Source organism: Microcaecilia unicolor, chromosome 8, assembly GCF_901765095.1.
Source record: "Microcaecilia unicolor chromosome 8, aMicUni1.1, whole genome shotgun sequence".
Lineage (NCBI taxonomy): Eukaryota > Metazoa > Chordata > Amphibia > Gymnophiona > Siphonopidae > Microcaecilia > Microcaecilia unicolor.
Window position 1 is genome coordinate 143497968 of NC_044038.1, and position 20794 is coordinate 143518761.

The 20794-nt window shown below is 48.1% G+C and overlaps 1 protein-coding gene across 3 annotated transcripts in view; it reads right to left on the minus strand.

The window, feature by feature from the left end:
* Positions 1-1457: 1457 nt before the first annotated feature.
* Positions 1458-20794, minus strand: part of LOC115476275 (histidine--tRNA ligase, cytoplasmic-like) — a 95867-nt gene continuing 76530 nt past the window's right edge. For all 3 annotated transcript variants that reach the window (XM_030212563.1, XM_030212562.1, XM_030212561.1), the window contains 5 exons: positions 15839-15966; positions 15476-15742; positions 10469-10585; positions 2084-2230; positions 1458-1723 (listed from right to left, as the gene is read on the minus strand). In XM_030212563.1, coding sequence (XP_030068423.1) covers positions 1670-1723; positions 2084-2230; positions 10469-10585; positions 15476-15742; positions 15839-15966 — 713 coding nt within the window. In that variant the 3' untranslated portion in view covers positions 1458-1669. The remainder of the gene's footprint in view (positions 1724-2083; positions 2231-10468; positions 10586-15475; positions 15743-15838; positions 15967-20794) is intronic.

A 20794-nucleotide genomic window follows, 5' to 3' on the forward strand; every position in this document is an offset into this window, starting at 1 on the left:
TGTGCCCTGATAAGGTCACTAGACCAGCAGGTCTTCTAAGGTAGGCCAAGGGAGGGCCTATGGATGGTGGGAAGGCAGCAGCTTTCGGTCGGGGGGGGGGGGGGGGGGGAGGGAAGCACAGAGTAGAGAGTGGTTGCATTTTTTGTTGGGGGAGGGGCAGAGACTATAGAATAGAAAGTGGTGATGCTTTTTGTTGGGGGCGGAGTTTCAGTTTCAGCAGAACATGCACTGGCAGCACGGCGAAATCCAGATTTCAGTTGGCCTTTACTTGAGCCATGGACTCTGAGTATTTACTTATTTATTTAAAATTTTTGTATTCCAAATGATCTGAACAATGCTCAGCAGATAACAAAAGCAACATACATAATAGAAAAAAAAAACATACAAAACAATAAGTCCATCTAGATCCTAGTAGTCACCTAATGGTTAGAGCAGTTATACATTGTATTCTATGAGTGTAACTAAGTTTTCTTTATTTCAACACAGAATTCAAATGTAAACTGTTTTGCTCTTGTATGACATTGTGCTATATCAAATAAACTAAACTCAAATCCAGAAATCAGCTATAAGGTGACCTGAGCATATCTGCAACCCAGCAGATATTAATGTTTTAAATATCTAAAAGGTCAGTGATTTAAATGTTTAATATTTTAAATCCCTATCCAGCAGAGCATCACTCCCACAGTTTGTTCTTCTTTCTCATACTCCCAACTTCTGCTCCATAGACTGGTATTGATCCTATTACCATCTGATAGGAAATGCACAGATTAACTGCCATGCTTCCTACTTTCGAGACAAGCAATCCTTTTATTATTGACTTCTGTGTCCTGAGTCTCAGCGGGCTGTCAATATCTATCTTGCTGAAGCTTCTAGCTAGATAGCCTCACGTTATCTACTATCAAAATCAAAACTCTGCCACATGCACCCACCTCACAGCCATTCCTTAAACCAGTCAGAAGACTGAAAAATTAACTGTAGAGAAGGATAGAGGCTGCAGTGGACTCCATCTAGGCCAAGAAGCCTGAAACTATCAAAGGCAGTTCTTTGGAAGTTAGGGCAGAATAGTAATGCAGAGAGGCTAGAGGTCTGGGATAATGAAACCTGAAGGATGCCCACTTTCCTTCAGAAAGTGCTGTAGTGAAATTGGTATTAAGTATCATAAGGGAAATATTCAACACCACTTCTTTGGGTAAAACAGCATTTTACTTAAAGAATTAGATTAAATGTTGGTAAAATTATGTGTGGTGTTGTACAACACGTGTGATTTTGCCTGCACATTTAAAGCAGGTGAGGAAAATAATGCACTTTTCAGACTTACGCATTATTTATTTATTTGGATTTTGCTCAGGTACACTGGATATTTCTTTGACCCAGGAGGCCTCACAATCTAAGCTTGTACCTGAGGCAATGGAGAGTTAAGTGACTTGCCCAAGATCACAAGGAGCAGCACGGGGATTTGAACCGGCCACCTCTGGATTGCAAGACTGTTGCTCTAACCACTAGGCCACTCCTCCATGTTATTTCCATGGCAATTATTACCCACAGAAAAACCTGATGCAAATCTATGTGGATGCTTTCTCTCAGGTCAAGAAAGCAAACATATAAGTAAAAAGTACCCATGATGTTTGTACCAATGTGAGCAATTGGATTATTGCTTCCTCTATGACGGTTAGCTGCTTCTTTTCTTAATTTCTTCTATAAGATTTCCTCGAGGAACATTGATCTAGAAACAAGGGAGATTAAAAAAAACAAATTACTTAAAGCACACTGCAGACATGACAGCAAATCTAGCTGATGTACAGTGAAGACACTGCACCATGTAGCAGGTCCAGCTATACTTTGGGATTTTCTGGGCACTTTTTAACCTGAAATGGTTGGCTTGATGGACCTTTGGTCTGACCCAGCATGACATCTTATGTTTTAAGGAGCAGGGCCAATGCATGCTGTGACTCTGAGCAGTTGCACCAAGAACCTGCTGCATGAGTACATGGAAGTAGAGGCATGTTAGCTCTAGTTCTTTACTCAATGGTCCAAGAGGTCTGTGGCGTTTATCCCACTCCACGCAAAGCACAAGCACACTCACCTCCTCCCTAGTAGAAACAATTCTTAGTTTGACAACTCCGTCATTCAGCTCCTGCTCCCCAACGATGGCCACAAGAGGGATTCCTGTTTCTTCACAGTAGTGCAGCTGGCTCAGCAACTTGGGATCCTTCTTATACAGCATTTCTGCCTGCAGGGAGCCCAGAGAAAAGCTAGCAGTGAGCACTCATTAGACTGTACAGCTACAGAGGGAAAGGGAAATGGGACTTGATATACTGCCTTTATGAGGTTTTTGCAACTACATTCAAAGCGGTTTACATATATTTAGGTACTTATTTTGTACCAGGGGCAATGGAGGGTTAAGTGACTTGCCAAGAGTCACAAGGAGCAGCAGTGGGAATTGAACTCAGTTCCCAAGGATCAAAGTCCACTGCACTAACCACTAGGCTACTCCTCCACATGCACACCCAATATGCAATTACCGAGCCCACAGTGAGTCTATTTAGCCTTTGATCTGAGAGCTCTCAAAAAGCATTCCATCAGTGGAGTGGAGGAGTGGCCTAGTGGTTAGGGTGGTGGACTTTGGTCCTGGGGAACTGAGGAACTGAGTTCGATTCCCACTTCAGGCACAGGCAGCTCCTTGTGACTCTGGGCAAGCCCCTTAACCCTCCATTGCCCCAGGTACAAATAAGTACCTGTATACAACATGTAAGCCGCATTGAGCCTGCCATGAGTGGGAAAGCGCGGGGTACAAATGTAACAAAAACAAATATGAGAGAGCGAACATCATATATAAAGGGAGAAATGCTTTTGGTTCATTCCTTATCTATTAGCAGCTCCTATGTCTGAATGTGGTCAACAAGGTAACTCAGCTTTTGTCAATTAGGTGACATTTATTGTTTATTGGTTAATGTATTCGATATACCGCCCCTTTCGTTCACGAGTCAAGGCAGGTCACATAAATTACAAATTAAAATTACACAAAATATACAGAAAAGAATGCCATAATTTGATAGGACAGAAAAACCTACCACAACTCATACGTCATGAGACTAATTTACTCATCATTCCGTAAAATGTTGGACTTGGTTATATTGTAAGTTTGTTACCTTATGAACAGTGTTGTGAGTTTTGCAGAGTCTATTGTTCCTGGGAAGTTCTATGATCTAGGGTATGCCCTATTCTTGTTATGTAAGCCATACTGATCTAAGGATTTGGTATGTGTGGCCTAGAAGTATCAATTGTAATGTAATCTAATGTAATAACATAAAAATTGACACGTACACACTCAGAGATATAGACAAAATCATTCATACAAAAAAAGAGGTATAAGCAAACGAGCTGTTTATTTCCTTTCCTTGAGTCCTGTCAGACTAGTCTAGACAAGTGGGTTATGTCCCCCTGCCAGCAGATAGAGAGAGAGAAAACAGCTTAGAGTTGACTTCACTACCCTTATAGGGTGGCTGCTGCTGCCTTCAGCTCCTCAGTAAGTCTGTTGTAGTTCACTCTGAAGACATATCCTTGGTAAGGTAAAATAATGTATCATACCTGATAATTTTCTTTCCATTAATCATAGCTGATCAATCCATAGACTGGTGGGTTGTGTCCATCTACCAGCAGGTGGAGATAGAGAGCAATCCTTTTGCCTCCCTATATGTGGTCATGTGCTGCTGGAAACTCCTCAGTATGTCGATATCAAAGCTCCATCCGCAGGACTCAGCACTTAGAGAATTACACCCACAAAGGGACACTCTGCCCAGCTCACCACCGCCGAAACGGGGGAGGGGAATTAACCCAGCTCAACCCCACACAAGTGAGGGAGGGGAATCCGTCCAGCTCATCCCCGCAGAGCGGGTGAGGGACACCACACCCGCCGATGCGGGGGGATCTGGCTTATCCTGCAACCGCAACCGCGGGAGGAGCTGACTGACCCTAACACCGCCGAAGCGGGAGGGGTACAAAGCTGCCCTACAGCCGCACGAAGTAGGAGGGAGCGCCGGCAGAATTTAGGTCTCAATCCAGCCCCGTAAAACGGAGGGGAGAGGAATGCAGCAGCTCACTGTAACACAAAATCGTCTCAACTCCTGAAGAATCCAATTGAAAAAACTTGAACACGAAGTCCTCCTAAACAGGAACTGAAGACTAACTTGAACCTGAAATGCAACCAGAATATAAACAGTACAGATATCTGGGAGGGACTATGGATTGATCAGCTATGATTAATGGAAAGAAAATTATCAGGTATGATACATAATTTTACCTTCCATATCATCATGCTGATCAATCCATAGACTGGTGGGATGTACCGAAGCAGTACTCACCCAGGGCGGGACATAGAAATCCCTGACCGCAACACTGAAGCTCCAAACCGGGCCTCCGCCCGAGCAGCCACAGTCAAGCGGTAATGTCTGGAGAAGGTATGAGCTGATGCCCAAGTTGCCGCCCTACAAATCTCTACCAAGGAGACGGACCCGGCCTCTGCCATCGAGGCCGCCTGTGATCTAGAGAAGTGAGCCTTCAGCTGGATAGGCGGCACCTTCCCTGCGGCCACATAAGCCGCTGCAATGAGTTCCTTGACCCATCGTGCCACTGTAGGCTTGGCAGCCTGAAGACCCTTACGAGGACCTGCGAACAGCACAAACAGATGATCCGACTTCCGGAATCATTGGTCACTTCCAAGTATCTGAAGATAACTCGTCTCACATCTAGATATTTGAGAGCAGAGTACTCCTCTGGGTAGTCCTCCCTACGAAAGGAGGGTAGACAGAGCTGCTGATTCACATGGAAGCGAGGACCAATCTTGGGCAGGAAGGAAGGCACTGTGCGAATAGACACTCCTGCCTCAGTGAACTGCAGAAAGGGCTCTCGACATGATAGCGCCTGGAGCTCGGAAACTCTTCTGGCTGAAGTGATAGCCACCAAAAGACTGTTTTCAACGTCAATTCTTTCAGAGATGCCCTCGACAAGGGTTCACAAGGCGGCTTCTGCAAGGCTCTTAGCACCAGATTGAGATTTCACGCAGGTACCACTGCGTGCAGAGGAGGGCGCAGGTGAATAACTCTCTTGAGAAAGCGCACCACATCTGGCTGCAATGCCAGGGAAACACCCTTCAGGTGACCCCTGAAGCAAGCAAGAGCCGCTACCTGGACCTTAAGGGAACTGAGCGACAGGCCTTTTTCCAGACCTTCTTGCAGGAACGCCAACACTGATGAAGTTGGAGCAGTGAAGGGAGAAAGTGAGCCTGCCTCACACCACGATGCAAAGGTACGCCAAACCCTGGCGTAAGCAGTAGAAGTAGAGTGCTTCCTCGCTCTCAGCATAGTGGCGATGACCTTGTCTGAGAAGCTCTGCTTGCTCCGATGCTGCAGCTCAATAGCCAGGCCGTAAGACCAAAGGGGAAGGGATCCTCCATCACCACGGAACCCTGATGCAACAGACCCCGCTCCGCTGGCATCTGCAGAGGTCCGTCCACTGAGAGCCTGATCAAGTCCGCATACCAGGGACGTCTGGGCCAATCCGGACTCACCAGGATTATTCGGCCCGGATGCTTTGACACCCAGCCTAGCACCCTGCCCAACATGGGCCAAGGCGGGAACACAAAGAGGAGCTCCTGTGTCGGCCACTGTGGGAGAAGAGCATCTACTCCCAGAGATCGAGGGTCCCGTCCTCTGCTGAAAAAGCGCGGCACTTGGCAATTGGCTGAAGACGCCATCAGATCTAGGCTCAGCTGGCCCCAGCGCTTCGTGATGTCCAAGAACGCCTGAGCAATATTCATGACTCCCGCAAAGTGGGCCGCCGACAGCTGTTCCAGGTTTGCTTCCGCCCACAGGCATAGCTTCATGGCCTCCTTGGCTAGAGGGGCGCTCCTGGTACCTCCCCAGCGATTGACATAGGCCACAGCCATGGCATTGTCCGACAGGACCCGTACTGGCTTCAGCGCCAGGCCCGGAAGAAACTCCAAAGGCGCCAACCGAATGGCTCTGAGTTCCGGGAGGTTGATAGACCACTCTGCCTCTGCAGGGGACCAGAGCCCCTGCGCTGTCCTTCCCAAGCAGTGGGCTCCCCAGCCCCACAAAGAGGCGTCCGCCGTGACGAAAACCCACTCCGGGGTCACCAGAGGCATTCCTGCGGATGGCTTGTCTGGCCTCAGCCACCAGCTCAGCGCCTTGCGCACCGCTGGATCCAAGGGAAGGCGCACAGCGTAATCCTCCGAAGCTGGAGTCCATCCCTGCAGCAGAGAGAGCTGTATAGGTCTCATATGGGCCCTGACCCAGGGCACTACTTCCATCTTGGCCGTCATAGAGCCCAACAGCTGCCCATAGTCCCGAGCCCTAAGAGAAGAGGCTGCTAGGAACTAGTCCACCTGAGCCTGACGCTTGACAATCCGATTGTCTGGCAGGAACACTCTGCCCACTTGGGGGTCGAATCGAACTCCCAGATACTCCAGGGACTGAGTTGGGCGCAGCTGGCTTTTCTCCCAGTTGATGATCCACCTCAGGGAGCTCAAAAGAGCAATCACCCGGTCTGAAGCTCTGCCGCACTCTGCATAAGAGGGGGCTCGGATCAACCAGTCGTCCAGATAAGGATGGACTTGTACTCCTTTCTTGTGTAGGAAGGCTGCGATGACCACCATAACTTGGAGAAGGTCCGCGGAGCAGTAGCCAACCCGAAAGGGAGGGCTCTGAACTGGGAGTGTCCTCAGAACTGCAAAACGCGGAAAGCGTTGATGAGGAGGCCAGATGGGAATATGCAAGTAAGCTTCCTTGATGTCCAAGAATGCCAGGAACTCCCCTGCCTGCACTGCCGCTATAACAGAGTGGAGAGTCTCCATTCGGAAGTGCCGAACTTCCAAAGCCCGATTGACCCCTTTGAGGTCGAGGATAGGCTGGACAAAACCTCCTTTCTTAGGTACCACAAAGTAAATGGAGTAACGTCCCTTGCCAGGGTGATCTTCTGGCACCGGAACAACCGCACCCAGGCGGATCAGATTGTCCAAAGTCTGCTGCACTGCCACAGCTTGACCGGAGACTTGCAGGGAGAGTGCACAAACCCAATTCTTAAGGGTCGGCAGAACTCTAGCTTTTAGCCGTCTCAGATGACTTCCAGCACTCAAGCGTCTGAAGTTACCCTGGTCCACTCGCCCAGAAACGAGGATAGGCGTCCTCCAATCTGCTCTGGGCCATGGACCAGTGCCCCATCATTGGGTACGAGACCCTGGGGGAGGACCGGAGGAGGCACCTCTGGGACGGCGGTCTCTGCGAAAGGAATGCTGCTTGGGGGAGAAATTCCTTTTGATGGAAGAGGGGGCAGAGGAGCTCGACTTGCCCGGGCAATACTGACGGGCTTCCTGAAACCGTCCTTTGGAGGAACCGGGGCGGGCACCATTGGCCCGAGCCCTGACCTCCGGTAACCTCTTGCCCTTAGACGTGCCGAGATCGGTCACAATCTTGTCCAGCTCGACCCCAAAGAGCAGCTTGCCTGTAAAAGGCAACTTAGCCAGGCGAGACTTAGAGGCGTGGTCAGCAGACCAATGCTTCAGCCAAAGCCACCGCCGTGCAGAGACTGTCTGAGCCATACCTTTAGCCGAGGCTCTCAAGACATCATACAGCCAGCCTGCCAAGTAGGCCAAGCCCGATTCCAGGGCTGGCCAATCAGCCCTCAAGGAAGGATCCGAGGGGGAAGCCCGCTGCGCAAGCGTCAGGCACGCCCTGGCCACATAGGAGCCACAAATTGAGGCCTGTAAACTTAAAGCAGCCGCCTCGAAGGACGACTTTAAAGCCGCCTCCAGACTCCTGTCTTGGGCGTCCTTTAGGGCCGTGCCACCTTCCACCGGCAACGCCGTTTTCTTAGTCACCGCAGTGATTAAAGAATCCACGGTAGGCCACAGATAGGCCTCACGTTCACTTTCAGTCAAAGGATAGAGGCGGGACATAGCCCTAGCCACTTTAAGGCTCGCTTCAGGGACATCCCATTGAGCCGAAATTAAGGTGTGCATGGCATCATGCACGTGGAAGGTTCTAGGCGGGCGCTTCGTCCCCAGCATAATGGCAGAGCCAACAGGGGCTGAGGGAGAGACGTCCTCCGGAGAGGAAATCTTCAAAGTGTCCATGGCCTGTATCAACAGGTTGGGCAAATCCTCTGAGCTAAAAAGCCGCGCTGCAGAGGGGTCATCCGCTCCATCCGAGCGGGAATCCGTCTCCTCCAAGGAATCCCCAAAGGACCGTTGGGAGAACTCAGATACGCTGCCCTCATCTACATCAGAGGAGACCGAGTCCTCTAGGGCCTGGAAGTCCACCCGAGGGCGTTTGCTTCCGGAGGCCTCAGCCCCTTGATCAGAGGGGGGAGCCGGGGCAGCGTTTATCATAAGAAAAGCCTGATGCAGCAGCAAAAAGAACTCAGGGGAGAAACCCCCTAGACTGTGCACTTCTGCTGCCTGGGCCACGGCCCTAGACGCACCCTCAACCGGCACTCACAAGAGCGGGGGAGAAACATGCTGCGCATCCAAAATGGTGTCCGGCACGAAAATTCCGAGAAGGAGCTGCGTGGGAAGAACGGCGCTTAACTTTCGCTACTTTCTTGCCGTCGCCCGAATGAAGGGCGACCATAGCATTAACGTCTCCCAGCTCGAGAGCGGCCCAAGAACAAGCCGTCCGAGCAGAGTGGCCGGCCAACATGGAGTGGGTGAGCAGCGGGGGATGGGCACTTATGGCGGGAAAAACCGCCGCACCGGAGGAAGAACCGGGACACTGACCGGACTCCAAACTGATGCCCAACAAAGGCGATTCAGGCTTTGAAAACCCCCACATCCCCGCTAGACGCACACATGCGGTCAGGGGAGCGAATCTTCGCGCCCTCGCCCTCCGACGCCATAAGCCACGTGGAGACCGAACGGGGAACCCCCTGCCCGCTATAAAAAGGTAAAATTACCTGCTTCTCGCTCCGAGCTGTAACGAACTGGTTCCCAGTGAGCAGCTGCAATAAACGCTGATATAAACGTTGATATAAACATTGAAATAAACGCCCTTAAAGGACGTCCAAACTTTTTTTTTTTTAAACGGAGCCAGTGGGAGGGGGGAGAAAAGGAGGGACCTGGCACCACCAGGTTTGCACTTGCTCAAGAAGAGCCCTCAACCCCAGGTACTCAACAAAACCTAAAGATTAGGCTTGGAGACCTAGCCAGAGCTGCTGCTGTGTGTGACCACCACCTGCTGAGATAGAGAACATACTGAGGAGTTTCCGGCAGCACATGACCACATATAGGGAGGCAAAAGGATTGCTCTCTATCTCCACCTGCTGGTAGATGGACACAACCCACCAGTCTATGGATTGATCAGCATGATGATATGGAAATGAAGATAATTATAATTCCATACACCAAGGGTATGACTGTCTTCAGAGTTAGCCACACCATACTTACTGAGGAGCTGAAGGTAGCAGCAGCTCCCTATAAGGGGAGTGAAGTCAGCTCTAAGCTGTTTTTCTCTCATGCTATCTGCTGGCAGGGGGACATAAACCACTTGTCTGGACTGGTTTGGCATGGGTGATAAGGAAACTATTCTTTGCAGCCAATCAAGGTACAAAAAGTCAAGTTGGTGTTCCTTACTTCCCGTTGCACTTCAATAATCATACCTATGTTTATAGTCTTCCAAGCATTCCCTCTTGGTGGTACCATCTTATACACTGCTCTTTGGGGGTACTGGCCAAGGTAGGAGAAATGAAAACTGAGAAGCAGCATGTTGTTTTTCAGCCCAGTGTTGATACTGACCCTGTGTGGATGCACTTTTTAAGAGGAGTGCTTGAAAGGAACTGGATTCATACTCTGGTATTTTGGGGGGGGGGGGGGGGGGGGGGGGGGGGTTGTATACAGGGAAACCAAGGCTTCTGGCACAGTGAAATGAACAGAATGTCTCCTACTTAACACCACACCCAGACACAGTAGCATACAAAGGACAGGGGTGGTGGAGGCAGTCTGCCCTGGGAGCAGGCAGCAAGGGGGTGTATGGAGCAGTTGTGTGGCTGTCTGCTCCGCCGGTTCCCTGCCCCCTCCCCCCCCCTGACGTCACTACCTGTTTTGGGGCAGGGGACTGGTGGAGCAGACAGCTGCTCCGTGCACCCCTAGGCGGTGAGGACGATGCGCTTCAGGGGGGAAGTGGGTGATGTACTTCGGGGGTGATGAGTGATGCGCTTCAGGGGGGAGGTGGGTGATGCACTTCGGGGGTGATGAGTGATGCGCTTCAGAGGGAAGGTGAGTGATGCGCCGGGAAGGGGGATGTGCGATGCGCCGGGGGGGGGGGGGGGGGGGGTGTGTAGTGGCGACCCACCCTGGGTGGCAGACAAACTAGGTACACCACTGCCCAGACTCACATATATATATATCTGACATTTCTTATTCAGATTGCAGAGCCAGTATTAGCCATAAGCAAGGTACCTTAATCCCAGCACTCCATAGATCAGAGATGAGTTTCATTCTTTCCTCAAGAAAATTTTTCTGAGCAGCTGCCACAAGAATTTGAGTGTCTGTTGTTCGAATTTTCTCTTCACTGATCTATGGGAAAAAAAGTTGAACGTAATGTGAAACAAACAGCTAAAGATCTCTACTCCACAATTTCCAAGGATTGATTAATCCCTGGAAAGGATGACAAAGTACTACATGCAGTGGTGTGCTGGTAAATTGTTAACAACAGGCTCTCTCCCTGGTCCACCTCGGCACCCCCCTGTCCACCACTGTGCCCCCCCATCCACCTCTGCGCTCCCCCCATCCATCTCTGCGCCCCCCCATCCACCTCTGCGCCCCCCCAAAATTGCAGAGCTAGCTATAGCTGGGGGGGGGGGGGGGGGGGGCAATGCATTACTCTCTCCAGGAAAAAAAAATTAAATGATCCCAGGTTCCAATCTAATTCATGTTTAATATGGGATAAAATGCCACAAATAAGTAAATAAATATAAACTTTTAACGTTCAGCACCTGATTCTCAAAGTGGACATATTCCAAAAACTATAATGAAAATAAAAAAAATTTTTCTACCTTTGTTGTCTGGTGACTTTGTTTCTCTGATCATGCTGGCCCAGTATCTGATTCTGCTGCTCTCTATCTGTTCCCTTGACTCCGTTTCCAGGGCTTCCTTTCCATTTATTTCTTTTCTTTCCTCTATCTTCTTCATTTCTGGTCCTCCGCAGACTTGACTGTACAGTGGATCCAGCTTCTGCCTATTTTCTCCATCCATGTGCAGTTTCTCTCCTCACTTCCTTTTCCCTCATCTAATCTCCTTCCTCTATCTTCCCTCCATGTCCAGCATTTCTTCTCTCTCCCTTGTCCCTTCCCTCCCCTCCATCCATGTCCAGAATTTCTCTTGCCCTCCCCTCCATCCATGTCCTGAAACTCTCCTCTCTCCCCTGCCCCCCTCTATCCATCCATACCCAGCAATTGTCTTCTCTCCCCTGCCCTCCATGCCCAGCAATTGGCTTCTCTCCCCTGCCCCCTCTACCCATCCCTGCCCAGCAATTGGCTTCTCTCCCCTGCCCCCCTCTACCCATCCCTGCCCAGCAATTGGCTTCTCTCCCCTGCCCCCCCTCTACCCATCCCTGCCCAGAAATTGGCTTCTCTCCCCTGCCCCCTCTACCCATCCATGCCCAGCAATTGGCTTCTCTCCCCTGCCCCCCTCTACCCATCCCTGCCCAGCAATTCTCCTCCCTCCCCTGCCGTTCCCAAACATGTCCAGTGATTCTCCTCCCTCCCCTGCCCTCCCGCTCCCAAACATGTCCAGCGATTTTCCTTCGCCCCCACCGCCCCCCGCTCCCATCCATCTTGTTTAGTACCTCTCCGTTGAAGTGCCGCCTTATTTAAGCCCTGCTGCGTCTCCAGCCTTCCCTCCCTGCTTGCTTCGATGAGTTCATTCGTCGTGCCCTTAGTCCCGCCTTCTGATGACATAAGAAGGCGGGACTAAGGGCACAACGAACGAACTCATTACTCATTACCTCTGTAATGGAGCCGGCTCGCCTCAAACAACAACCGGCTCGCAAGAGCTGTCAAAAATTAACAAGCGGCTCTTGCGAGCTGGACAGAGCCGGCTCCAGCACACCACTGACTACATGCATACCTCTTAACTGCCTCTATCTCAGCACGGAGGATGAGAAAATGATTGTTTTCCACTGCCTGTCATTTGGCATTCTGTGACATATTTAAACTCAAGACTTTAATATCACTTGACTGTCATCGTTTGATTCTTCTTTCTCAGAAGCAGGACCATTATGAGTCTACCTGTCACACTGCATTCTACTTTCTGGCACCTAAACTTTGGAACAATCTTCCCCTAGTACTACGTTTTGAACTGTCCTTCTCTTGCTTTCAAGCTTCTTTAAAAACCCACTTTTTTCCCCTTGCTTTTGGTTTTTCATCTTCCCTTTCTTAGTGGGGGTTGCTGGCCACCGGTCGCCTGTTCAGTTTGGCTATGTATGCTTGTATGTTTGTTCTAGCATGAATGTTCTGTCCTATGGATTATAGAGTTATTTTCTGTTTCTATTTTATTTTATTGTGATCCGCTACAATCTTTTTGTAGAAATGGAAGTATATTAAAAATTGTAATAAACAAACACTAAATATTTGATTTGGGAGATTAAAACCGAAGCCAAAGCCATCATCCTCCCCTCAACCCCTGGCAGAAAACCCATCCCCCAGGCCGCCACCAACTCTGCCACCTCCAACATATGTAGGCCCTCCTTGGTCTAGTGGCCTCTTAGGGGCAGAAGCAATCCTGAGTCGCTCCTGAATCTGCTGGCTCCTCAGTCAAAATGGCTGCTGCGACATCCTGTGGCAGCCTTATGGGAACAGGATTTCAAAGGTAGGCATGGGGAGGGGCTACATGTGGAGGGGGGAGGGTGCTGGCCCATCGGGATAGGCTTTCTGCGGGGGGTGGCTACATGTGCCCTTAGGTCTTCATTCCTAAACAGGCTAATAAACTTCCTGCTCCTCCTGAAATAGGAGTATCTATCAAAACTAAGAGCAGGGAAGTAAGGGGGTTATGGCTAATTAAAATACAAAAAAATAAAGGAGTCAGTATTCAGCTGGTGGCGCTCACAATTTTGCTGACTGCTGCCACTGTTATGCCCATTAATTCAATGCCGGGGCCATGTCTGGGCTCAGGTACTGAATTTCTGGGTTTACAGAGCCAGCTACATTACTTACAGACTACAGCACTTAATGATATTCAGCACTTAACCGGGAATGAGGCACCACATAAAGATAGGGCTGACTTTTTTGCAGTCCTATTTATATGGTGACCTTGGTTGGTTAAGTACTGAATATTGGCACTTAACAGGCCAAGTGTGCTGACTCCACCTCCAGAAGGCTCCCAAGAGAGCTGGTTTTGCATTTCACGCTAACCAGTCATTTTCAGTAGCACTAACCAGTTAAGTGATGCTGAAAATGACTGGTTAGCTCCGAACAAATGATTTAACCGGCCAGGAGTCATTTCTGGACAAATAAATTGCTTTGGATCGAGACCCCCCCTAAAAAATATATCTACTGCCAACATTATTATGAAGCTTGGGAATCTCACCAAACATTTCTATTAATAGTACAGAAAAAGACCTCAGTCATCAAGTGAGCTAGTTTTGTGATTTTTGTTAAAATATTTTTATAATTCTAGAATGGAGTTTTTTGACCGATGATTACAATAGAGCTGATAAAATAAGACAGCTGTGACTGCAAATTTTAAGCTCACTTGATGACTAAGGTCTTTTTCTCCACTATTAATAGAAATGTTGGAAAGATTCCCAAACTTCATAATAGTGTTGGCAGTAGATATAATTTTTTTGAATTTCTGGATTTATTATCCACCTTATAATTGAAAGAGAAAAACGCCTAGATTTCGACCCAAATCGGGAGATAGACGTTTATCTCACAAAAACGAATAAATCGGTATAATGGAAAGCCGATTTTGGACGTTTTCAACTGCACTCCATCGCGGAAGCGTACAAAGTTCATGGGGGGCGTGGCGAAGGTGGAACTGGGGCCTGGTTATCGGCCGAGGAGAGATGGGCGCCTTTCGCCGATAATGGACAAAAAGTATGCGTCTGTAGCTAGAATTTAGGGCACTTTTCCTGGACCCTGTTTTTTCACGAATAAGGCCCCAAAAAGTGCCCTAAATGACCAGATTACCACCAGAGAGAATCGGGGATGACCTCCCCTGACTCCCCCAGTGGTCACTAACCCCCTCCCACCACAAACAATAATGTTTCACAACTTTTTATTTTCACCCTCAAATGTCATACCCACCTCCCTGGCAGCAGTATGCAGGTCCCTGGAGCAGTTGTTAGGGGGTGCAGTGGACTTCAGGCAGGTGGACCCAGGCCCACCCCCCCCCATCTGTTACAATTGTGCTGCTTAATGCTTAGTCGTCCAACCCCCCCAAAACCACTGTACCCACATGTAGGTGCCCCCCTTCACCCCTTAGGGCTATAGTAATGGTGTAGACTTGTGGGCAGTGGGTTTTGAGGGGGATTTGGGGGGCTCAACACACAAGGGAAGGATGCTATGCACCTGGGAGCTCTTTTACCTTTTTTTTGGTTTTTGTAAAAGTGCCCCCTAGGGTGCCCGGTTGGTGTCCTGGCATGTGAGGGGGACCAGTGCACTACGAATCCTGGCCCCTCCCACAAACAAATGCCTTGGATTTATTCGTTTTTGAGCTGGGCGCTTTCATTTTCCATTATCACTGAAAACAAAAACGCCCAGCTCACAAATTGTCGAATAAAACATGGGCGTCTATTTTTTTCTAAAATACGGTTCGGTCCGCCCCTTCACGGACCCGTTCTCGGAGATAAACGCCCATGGCGATAGACGTTTTCGTTCAATTATGCCCCTCCATGTCTACTAGCTCTCTTTTTACTTGTGTTACAAGCCTCTCAACTTTGAAGAGCATGAATAAAGAAGTCAGTGAAATGCCAGAAGAATTTACCAACCGATCCTCAAGGTGAACTACCCAGCTAAGGCTGAATAGTGTTAACTACATGTTAAACCTGTTGGAGTAAAGAAGGAGCTTCACAAGGTGACGACTAGCCTTTTTACAGTCAGTAACTGGAAACAACAAACTACACCCTGGATGGCACTAGTGTTTTGCAAAATGGATTGTGTACCAGATGACAAAGCTGACAGCAATTCAAACAGGTCAGCTTTGTCATTTATCAAAACTGGAGGAACCAAACTAATAGTAAAGATGGTGAAGACAAACAGTGAGGGTTATATCAGAATACTCAACAGGCTGTAACCTATCTGATCTTCAGTGTCTAGGCTATCTCAGTTGTTTCTCGTTGGGGGGGGAGGGGGGTTGGGACATGTTTGTCATGGTTATTGCTAGCAAATTGCCTGTAAGTTGCAGACTGATTTTTGCTTGATATTGCAAAGTTAATAAATGAAAAAAAACAAAAGGAAAAGAACTTGCCTCAGCTTTCTGTTCCATGACAGCAAATATTCGCTCAATTCCAATACTGAGTCCCACACATGGCACCTTTCTATCTTTGGCATCAAACATTCCGACTAGCTCATCATAGCGTCCTCCTCCAGCCACACTGCCCACATTGAGCAATTCCTCAGCATGGTCATTCTGCTGCTGAAACTGCATCTCTCCCTGGTTCGGGAGCAGGACAGCCTCATAAATCACTCCAGTGTAATAATCCAATCCACGAGCCAGACTCAGGTCAATGAAAACCTGCAGAATGGAAAACGGTTAACCGCAGGACCTAGGGCACCTGATTGATAAGACCATAGTCGCAAAACACACTCATTCTCAGCCCTGGACTCTTACATTATCTGTCACACCAAAGAGTCTCAGGTACCGAAACAGCATCTTTATGTCCTCCAGCCCTTCTAAGGCCAACTTGTTCTGGGACAGTCGGGGGTCTTGCAGCAGTTGTTCAATCAGAGATATGCCACCTGTAGAAACCAGGAGACATAGCACATACCTGTTTTGCTCTTTAAGACTAAATGCATAAATGAAGCATGATGCAGAGTCAAAAACTCATAGCAAAAATATTTTCAGGTACATTAGAAGCAGAAAGCCTAAGTGTCAGTTGGACCATTAGATCATTGAGGAGTTAAAGGAGCACTCAAGGAGGACAATGCCATAGCAGAGACAGTAAATTAAGTCTTTTATTCCATCTTTACTGAGGAGAGTGTAAGGAAGATACCTGTGTCAGAAACGGTATTTAAGAGTGATGATATGGAAAAACTGAAAGAAATCTTGGTGAACCTGGAAGATGTAATAACTCAAATCAACTGGATGGAATACAACCCAGGGTACTGAAAAACTAAAAAAATGAAACTGTGGATCTACTATTGGTAATCTGTAACCTGTCATTAAAATTGTCCATGGGGATCATGTGACGCCATGACCGCGGGAAGTTGCTGAAGAGCGCTCCTCCAGCTCCCCTTCAGGAAAACCCTGATTTTAAAATAACATTAGTTCCCTCGACTGGGGTAGTGGACTTGTGAGCAGAGGTAGACCATCCGGAACAGCAACTGTGGTCTTGGAAGGTGCTATGACGGGGAGATTTGCTGCCAAAGAATGGCTATGCAGCAGAGCAGGGGAAGACAAAATGGCGGCACCTGCTAGCCCGCTGACAAAATCCATATCCTCGGCCTGGGTGGCACAGGTGACAACGGAAATGACATCAGTATTGGAGGAGGTGTTGGAAAAGAGGTTATGTCCGATTGCATCCAAGCTGGAGTGGATGCAGGCACAATTGGAAGAGCTCTCAAAAGACTGCACAGGTTTTCAGGCAAGGAATGGAGCTTTGGAAGATCGGGTATCGATGGCGGAAGAACTCCAGTCACAAGGCAGTGTGTAACAACGCTGCAAGAGAGAGTGGAAGACCTAGAGAATAGGTCCAGACAAAATAATTTACATCTGTCGGGCTACCCGAATCAACAGCAGATACAGAATTGATTGGGTTCCTTGAACTGTGGCTAAAACGTGAACTGCACCTCCCAGAATGTTATGGGCCCCCAAGAGTGGAGAGGACACACAGAGTGGGCCCTAAGCAAACTACTTCTACCAGATTGAGTGTGGTCATTTTAGAGGTACTCTATTTTGCTCATAAGAACGCCATAATGCAAGCAGTGAGCTTGGGGAAAGTTTTGACATATGAGATTAAGCGTATTCTATGCTTTCAAGATTACTTAACGGAAGACCTTTGCCCAATCCGTTCGTCCCTGTTTGCTGCCAAGGTTCGCTTCACTCATATATCTGGCTATGCTGTGAGTGACCCACAATGGTGCCAACCACATTTTTCATACTGTGATTGAGGCCCAGGAGTTTATGGCTTGCATTGAAGGAGGGGAAGGACCATTTAAGCCAGTGAATGGATGAAAACTGGCTGGCAGTTGCCTTTACCTTTTTATTTGGCTATCATACCTTGGATTATAAAGTGAGACTGGACAAAGAAATGAAGCTTTTGAGATTCCTGGAATCAGCATTTCAGGAGGGACAAATGAAGATTTTACTTCTGGGGAAACCTGGTCGCTGGAAGATATCAGAATCTGTTGGAGATGATGAACACGCCGAGTTTGGGTCACTGCTGGGTTACTGGGTGTCGAGTCGGTGATGCTGTGGTCAAAAACTAATTTTTTTTTTTTTTTTACTGACATTGGACGCAGATGACCAGCTAGGAATGGGAGAGTGGTCTAGTTTTGGCATGTTGACTATTGATTAACCTTTTTTTTTGGGGGGGGGGGGGGGGGGGGGGGGGGGGGAGGGTGTGTCTAGGTGGCTGATTTGTGGTTATCAGCATTGTTTCCCCCCCTTCCTTATGTGTTTATAATCTCTTCTTCTCATTGACGAGCCTTGTATCAGCATTATTGAGGGATACATCTTAATGAGTACAGCAGAGGCAATGGACTAAGCAGGTTCACAAGTAACAGTGGTTAAAGTGGATGTTTTCAGTGGGGGGGGGGGGGGGGGGGGTACATAAGTAATGCCACACTGGGAAAAGACCAAGGGTCCATCGAGCCCAGCATCCTGTCCATGACAGCGGCCAATCCAGGCCAAGGGCACCTGGCGAGCTTCCCAAAATGATGTTACAAATAGTGTGTATTTTCTCAAATCTGTCTGTTAGAAGAATGTGTCATAGGATTGAGTTTTCTCTCCTGCACAATGTTCGTTTCTGAGATTTCTGGGAAATGTAATTGCATTTGTAAGCAAGGTCTGTTTGGGTTTTGAGTTTATAGAAAGGAGAAGGAGGAGGAGGAGACTTTCGGCGTGTCATTCTTGTTGAAATCTTGCAATAGGGGAGAATAAAAAAGGGGAGGTGTTAAATGTGATAGTTCCTTTGGTGGGACTGCAGGGCTCAGGAGATGAGTTTGTGGGGGAGGGGTTTAAGGTAGACAGACCAGCGCATTTCTGTGGACAGATGTGACTAGACTTCCTAATTTTAGAAAGGGCAGAGGTTGGGGAGGGCTTTCTTTTCATTATACAGGAGGGAGGCCGCAGGCTGGGACAGCAACCCCTGGGGTTACAAATGAGTTATGTTAAATGTGATAGTCCTAACCTGGGGGATCTACTGTGAAAATTGTAACATGGAATGTAGGGGGAGTAAACTCACCTATTAAGCGAACAAAAATTCTACAACATTTACAACACCACCACAAGATTGATATAGCCCTTCTACAGCCCAGGAGCTGCCAAACTTCGTACATGGTAGGTGAGGGACTGAATAGCAGCAGTGGCACAGGGGAGGCCACAGATGCTAAAGGATTTCCCAAGAGACAGAAATGATTCCTCCAGGTGTGGGAGACATACCTTCAATCTGTACCCAAAAGATTGTGGTTTGATCATTAATACCTTATAATACTTGCTGTGATTATTGGACTATACCATGTCTGTGGTAAAGAGCGGTATTAAAGAGCAAAATGGGGGGTGGTGTTCAGTTGGGGGGGGGGGTAGGACTGGGGGAATTTTGGAATTGTTTCTTTGTGTTGAGCTCGGAGGTTCATAAGAGTATAGGCCTTCTGAGTCGTCTAGGAGTGAGTGGGGTAAGGGGGATTGGGATTCTTCAGGTGTTGGAAGTTCAAAACAAATTTTGTATAAAAAAACACAGTTATGTTGTTGATATGCGTTTCATTTATTTTTCAATAATAATGTTTAAACATAAATTGTCCATGGTACCTGAAGATTGGAAGATGGTCACTGTAACAACAAGTAAGGGTTCCAGGGGTGATCCAGAAAACTATAGTGCTGGGCAAAATGGTAGAAAGTATTATAAAGTGCACAATTACTGAACACATGGATAAATATGGTTTAATGGCCGAATCCATGTTGACTCTGATCCCAAGGGAAATCTTGCCTACCAATTTGCTACATTTTTGGGAGGTGTGAATACACATGTGGATAAAAGTGAGTCAGTTGATGTAGTATATCTTGATTTTCAGAAAGGTTTTGACAAAAGTCCCTCATGAGAGACTACTGAGAGAATAAAAAAAAAAAAAACATGGGATAGGAGGCAATATTCGGTTGTGGATTGGGAACTGTTTAAAAGATAGCCAATACATTTGCATTGCATTGCTTGGTATCTACTACTCATGAGTTCCATTGCAATTTCTACTTTTTTGCCCATCAGTGATGGGGGAAAATAGAAGTGTAGGTGGATGTTGGGGGTAAGAAGTTCCTCAAAAATGTTCTCAATACTATGAAGTCCTCTTCTGTGTCGTTTGCTCTATACGTTGATCACTGTTTTCACTTCTGTATGCATCAGATCACTTGTTATCAGTGGTGGCACTACCATTAGGCCAACTGAGGCAAGGGCCTCAGGCGGCACTCTCCATGGAGTGGTATTTCCTGGCCTCTTCTCCATACTGCAGCCCGCCTCTTAATGTAACTTCCTGTTTCCTCAGAGGCGGGATGCAGTACAGTGAAGAGGGAATTGCTGCCACTGCTGCCTTTTTGAAAAGAAAAAAAAGAAGGTAAATGCGGGAAGAGGGTTGAGGAGGGAAGGGGGAGATGCCAGACTATGGCCGGATGGCCGCAGCATCTCATCCCTGCCTCAGGTGGCATATTGCTTTGGGCTGCCCTTGCTTGTTATAGCTTTGGAGTGCTTGACACTTCCCTTCTTGTTTGTATGATGTTTTGCTGTTGCTATTTGTAACTTTGGACAAATAAAAGACTTAACAACATCAACAACAACAACAACAAAAAAAGAAAACAGAGAATAGGGTTAAATAACCAATTCTGTCAATGGAGGAAAGTGAAAAGTGGAGTACCACAAATTTAAAAATGATCTGGAAAAGGGGACGATGAATGAGGTGATCAGATTTGCAGATGACATGAAGCTATTCAAAGTTGTGAAACTGCAGGGGGTCCTTGGGAGGCTGGCTGACTAGCAGGCTTATTTTCGAAAGAGAAGGGCGCCCATCTTTCGACACAAATCGCAAGATGGGCATCCTTCTCCCAGGGTCGCCCAAATCGGCATAATCGAAAGCCGATTTTGGGCGTCCTCAACTGCCTTCCATCGCAGGGATGACCAAAGTTCATGGGGGCGTGTCGGAAGCATAGCGAAGGCGGGACTGGGGCGTGCTTAACACATGGGCATCCTTGGCCGATAATGGAAAAAAGAAGGGCGTCCCTGACGAGCACTTGGCCAACTTTACTTGGTCCATTTTTTTTGCGACCAAGCCTCAAAAAGGTGCCCGAACTGACCAGATGACCACCGGAAGGAATCGGGGATGACCTCCCCTGACTCCCCCAGTGGTCACTAACACCCTCCCACCC